Source organism: Cariama cristata, unplaced genomic scaffold (assembly GCF_000690535.1).
Source record: "Cariama cristata isolate BGI_N322 unplaced genomic scaffold, ASM69053v1 scaffold13045, whole genome shotgun sequence".
Classification (NCBI taxonomy): Eukaryota; Metazoa; Chordata; class Aves; order Cariamiformes; family Cariamidae; genus Cariama; species Cariama cristata.
In genome coordinates, this window is record NW_009618274.1 from 107,279 (window position 1) to 113,278 (window position 6,000).

The following is a 6,000-nucleotide window of genomic DNA, read 5'->3' on the forward strand; positions in this document are numbered from 1 at the left end:
TAAATAACAGGCTTGACAAGACTGGCTTCCGCAATGCAAAACTAAAATGGGAAACTCCAAAAGAAGAGATCAGATGGGAAATAATCAGTTTTTATCTTTTGTAGACCCAAATCTGCTGCAGTTAACATTCCAAAGCTAATGGACCCATTTTCTTGAACAAAATCAGGATACGGTCAATGACAGGTCTGATCTGCTATAAGTACCCAACATATTCTGATAAAGTACACATATATCCCACTTCAACCCCAGCCTAGAAAAACTGAAGAAGAATTAGCAGGGGAAGAGAGATTCAGTTTAACTTCTGGCATTGTCACTATCCATTTTAGTCTTTTTTCTGACTTAAACTATGCATTGTCCGGCGGTTCTGACAGTGCTGCTTCAAGGTAATTTCCACAGAGAGATGGCACAAGAGATATTTTCTTTGTTCTCAGCACACCCCACTAGGGACTGAAGGAACAACAGTGCTGAGGTGATGGGTTTGATGCTTGCAGGGTCCTCAGTAAGTCAGGATGGCAAGTCTCTCTTGTCACAGTGCACAAATGCAAAAGACCGCCCTGCTCAGCTTCCCTAAGGCTAACGGATACTCAATCTGCCCTTTGGCTGCTACCCCACACCTGACACCATCTACATGCAGGCTGACTGAACACACCACCATTTGCTTTTCTGTGGCCTGGCTCTTTGCACAGCCATCAGCAGGTGGATAATGTGCATGACAGAGCAGCATACACTTCATTTTACCATGCCTGGAAGAGGATGAATTCATCCCCATCTCTCCAATCCCAAAATATTCTTACTCACAGAAGCAAGCCCAGCTGTTCCGCTTAGGAGTGTAAACTGTAAGTCCTAGACAACAAGGTATGGGATATCTTTCTACTATTACATATGTCACTTTTCAGGTGTTCATAACAACCTTGTAACAATTCAGCCCTGCTGAAGCAGAAAAGTGCACCTCAGCCTGGATACCCTTAGTGTTCCTTGTTTAGTTTAGTACAATCTGAACAGTGTTTGCTTTCAAAGTTTATGAACTAATTACAAAGCTAAAGTAAGACTTAGAGCATTTTGTGTCTGTAGAACTCAAACCCAATTCTTAATATTGCAGTGGTTAGAAAACACACCAATTTGTATGAATTGCTTTTGATATTTACAATCATTTTTAAAAAGTCACGCTTTCTCAGGGTTAAAAAAAAGCCACAACCCATAACAGCAGCTTTCAGAATGATTTTTTCAGGGCCATGTGGCTAATACACCACCACCAATTTTAAAGTCATGTTTTTATTTGGAAGTGTAATTATGCAAATGCTATTTTCATCACTGTAAATATATTCTGAGACCAGGACTAAAACTCCTGGTGCAAAGCTCCCCTTAAGGAGCTGCAGAACTATCTGTATAGTTGCTCTTTATATACTTACAAATACACAGCCTTGTGCATGCCTGTGTAGCTGAGTGAACAGATGAGATGCCCAGAGGGGAGAGAGAAAGTCGCACAGGCTGGAGAGTTGTTGGTGTCCTTCCTTATTTTCAACCCCCTAATGTGAACCTTGTAAAATTTTTGATCTGAAAGCTATCTCTTGGATTAGAATTGGCAAATACAGTTCAAATTATTTCCTAGTTGTAATAATGGAAACTTGAAATGAAATTTCAGGTACCTGCGTCTTTTTCTTGGAAATAAATAGATACAAATCAGGTTTCACTTACTTTATATTGCAATATGCCCTAACTCACACCCTTGTGTCAACACAACTACTAAGCTATAAGCCCATAATTTCTGTGGATGGCCGATTTTCTTCTGTCCTCCATTTTGTCCCCACCAATGGACCTCAGAACACATCCTTTTTTCTGGCCAAGTGTGGTCAGAGGCAAATAATTGTTGAGCAAGTTGCTCAGGTGGAAGGGAAGTTTGGGGCCTATATGAAGCTCCATATCTCCCCAGTAGTTAAAGCAGTCAGCAGTCACCTTTGGCCTCTGTGAGCTCAGCATTTTCCAGCTATTCATCTTCACTTCCCTAAAGAGCTCTATAAAAGTAACAGCACAAACAATACGCTAGAGATTTGCGCAGCTCATACAAATACACAGCAACCCACTGGCAGTGTAACAATTTTTCTCTCCTAGGACAGGGTCTATGACAGGAGAAGCCTTCACAGACCTTTGCGTAAATCTGGTCCTTAAAAAGACAGGAGAGATCATTGTCATTATTGTCAGCACACAAAAGTTAACAGTCAGGTCACCAACTCTTTGTGGTATTGGAAAAATCATTGGGAACAGCATTCATGTTTCAGTTTCTTCCCTGGGACAGACTTGCTCTTCTCAGCAGTTTCCCCTCAAGGAACATTATTATAAACAACTGTCCTATTTTTATGCAAATTCATGTTTTACAGGAGATAAGACAGTAATGATAAATTCTTCCCATTTCCTAACACTAGATGAGAAAAACTCCACTCCATAAAGAAACAAAATTGTAATATCAGAGTGTCATTCTTAACGGGGGTGAAATATATTCCCTTATTAGCAGGAACAGAACATAATTTGTTCTTGTAACATGGGCTGGTTGTCTGGAAAGAAAAATCCTAGTTAATCATTTTATTTTATTATATTTTTTCCAATGACTGAAATTTACACAAATGAAAATAACTAGGGATTCATCATGGGTTGACAATACTTTCAGATTAATAACGGGTGGCATCGCATCTCCTTTAAATTACTAACTACCTTGACGGACAGCTAATAAACACTGCAGCCCAGTGCAGCAGCCTCCTACACATTGCATTGTCCCCTAGGTGCTAAACAACACAAGACCACAAGACGTGCCGATTAGGAATGTTTCTCATTTGCATAAATTAAGCCCTGGCTCTGCCTTACCTTGTCTCTTTGTCCTTGGGCATCACAGGTGACCCGTAGCCAAAAGCCTGCTTGTCAACCGGAGAGGGCACAGCCTCGGCCATGCCCGGGAGGCCGAAGGCGCTCCGTGCTTTTGTGTCCACAAACACAGGTGGTCCCGGCTCCTTTTTGAAGGACTGGCGGCTGGGGGAAGACCTGTCAGGCTGGATGGTGTGGGGGGGAATGTGAGTGCTATGGTGAGGATGAATATCGATCATTCTCATGTCAGCCACCCTGTGGGGTGAGGCAGGAGGCGTTTTAGAGCCGAGAGTGGGCAAGTGGCTCTCTGGGTACTTTCGTGACTTTTGTCTGTACAAGGACTGCTCCAGCATTTCAGGCTGCATAGAAGGGTTGCAGTAAGTGCTTGATGACCTCATGGCACTGCGATGGTAGGCTACAATGTGATCAGGGACATCGAGGGGGTGTCCAGAGTGGGGTGCAGCCACACTCATCCTCCCCTCATGAAACAAGTAGGGGTCACCGTACAGACCTTCATTTCGAATCAGGGCAAGGTTTTTGTTACTCATGTCCTCATCTGGCTTCACGTCCCGTCTCTCCAAAATGGCGCTTGGGCTGGGTGATATTGAGCGCGAGGCTGGCACGCTGGAGAGCCGGTCCCTGGGGATGGTGGCGTTGCCTGGCACAGCCATGGGCCGGCCCCCGCCATAGGGAATCCTGGACGGAGAGGGAGGCATGGAGTGGGGCACTGGGGTGGAGGGCGGAGAGCTGGGCATTGCGTGCGGAGGGTGAGTGGCAGATCCGGGGCGGGAAGCACTTGGCCCATCTCGGCCTGTATAAGCAATTTCCCTCTGCATCTGGAAAGAAAAGGAAAAACATGTAAGATACAAAATTACTGAATGAACAAAACATGATGTAGTTGTGACAACCTTCATATCTACAAAAAAAAAGGGAAAAAACCCAAACCCTCAAGATCAAGTAATTCGTCATCTGCATAAATAAAACACCTTGGGATCTCAGTGCCTAAAGAAAATAACAACTATAACCAGCAATAAAATGGGCTGCATGTTAAGGGAATATAAGAGTTTTAAAAATGCTTTTACTCACGCAAATACCATCTTGCCCTCATCTGATATTCACAGCTACCGAAGCTGAAATCAGGGGTTTCAGTGCCAGGTGTTCTAAGCACACGTACTCAGTGACAGACTTAAACAGTTTATTGATCAGACACATAGGCTAGAATTCATTGATTCCAAACCAGGAAGGAAATGCTGATGCTCTGGCATCACAAACAGACCTGAAGTCCTTAGACAAGAAAAATAAATATTAGAACTAATTGGCCATTTTCTTCAGTGTAGGATTTAGCCTTTTGCTAATAACTTGATGTGGTCTTTATTACAGAAAGGATACATAAAGCATAGGAGAACAACACACATGAACATTTATTGACTGTAATACAGTCAATTCGCATGAAAACAGTTTGACGCTATAAAACATATGCCATCAGTTTCCTTCATTTCAAAGATAACAGTGCTTCAGACAGTTTGTGGAGCACACACTCAGAAAGTCACCAAACATTTCATCGTAGTTTTGTAAGCAGCAGCAGTAACTTCCAGCAGTAAGGAATGAGTAAGCAAGGAAAAGAAAGGGAAAACTTCCACACCAACGTATTGGTGCTTTGTCAACAGAGGCCTTGGCAAAAATCTGCAATGGATACATGTGCTTCTGAGACTGTAGCATCTCACTGCCCAGCAATGACCTCTCTAGATGGCTGAACACTGTCAATGACAGACACAGGAGAAATTCTCCCTCTAGCAAGCATCATGTACCTGCTCTGGTACCTTTAGGGTAAGGCAGATAAACAGGGAGACGAAAAAGTCGCTGGGTTCCACCAACTATGTAAGAAAAAAAATTACAGATTCTAAAATTTGTGTGGGCAATTTTGGCTTCCCTCTCTATCACTTCCAATGGATTGTAGAAAACTGAGCATCACCAAGCCAGACTACATGTCTCTAAAGTTACAGAGCACACACTAATATGCAGTAGAAGTTGCTGATCTGAAATCTTCACCATTTTTCTCCCTTCTCACTCCTTGCTTTGACAATGTGACTGGATTCATTGCAGTTGCAGTGATCCATGGCTAATGAAGCAAGAAATTATATTCTGTTGGTGCTCTACCACAGGTTTTTCCACTGGTAAGGGAATTGCGATGGCGGTATATAAACAATAGCTGCTCTCATCACGGGAGGTTCCACACTTGGGAATTACAAATGATGTTCCCCAGGGCCAGAGATCAAAAGTCTGGAGTATCAGGTATCAGAAAGAAGAAAGGCGATAACCTGATTGTGGCAGCAGCAATAATAAATAAGTGCAACAGAACAAAAGAGTGCACGGGGATGGGTCAGGAATGAGCCAGACAAAAGTCATCAAGCCAAAGGGGAACATGGGATCATTTTTTCTTTTGCACAGAGATTTACTGTAGTCTGGAATTTAAAATAAAATATAAATAAACAGTATTAATAAAATTATCAGTGGGTATTCAACATAGTTTTCTATAGACTTGAAGAAACACTGCAACATACTGAGCTGTATTGTGTGTTCAGACTCTGGACCTGGGCCAGCAGAACAAAAAGATTCCTACTGACTTGAGCAGCTTTGGGATCGTGCCGCCAGGGATAGGCAGCCGCAGATGTTTTGCACTGAGAGACAGGCCCGAAGAAAGAAAATCCTTCTTGGTTTCTACTGCACAAGCTATACCATGCCCTGTTTAGTTGCTTCAGCTAAAGCTACAACAGATACAATAGTATCTGGCACAGAAACTGTAGACACTGGGATACGCTGGGTTGCAGTGAGAGGAAAATTCCAACGGTACCTTGTAGAAAGGAGAAAATTTCCATGGGAAGCTTTGAAAGCAACGGGTTTAATTTCCCCTGACTTCTGGACTTCATATTCCTGTATATGCTCATTCATAAGTCAAAGAAATCTGTCAAAGAAAAATTCCTATTTTCCACCTTAATGTATTGCCATACATTAAGATGGAAATGAGGAGTTCAAATACGGGGCTGAGTTATTTATTGCTCAAAACCCTGTATCTGAGTATTGGCATATATAACGCTATTTACTTTTGCTTTAAAGCAGCACTTGGAGCACATAGCCCAAATCAAGACT

At 42.6% G+C, this 6,000-nt stretch overlaps 1 protein-coding gene across 2 annotated transcripts in view; it reads right to left on the bottom strand.

Annotated features, from left to right (window-relative positions):
• The window catches only part of KIAA1217 (KIAA1217 ortholog), a 50,434-nt gene extending 46,745 nt beyond the window's left edge, over positions 1 to 3,689 (bottom strand). For both annotated transcript variants that reach the window (XM_009700803.1, XM_009700802.1), the window contains exon 1: positions 2,857 to 3,689. In XM_009700803.1, the coding sequence (XP_009699105.1) occupies positions 2,857 to 3,689 (833 nt within the window). The remainder of the gene's footprint in view (positions 1 to 2,856) is intronic.
• Positions 3,690 to 6,000: the final 2,311 nt, after the last annotated feature.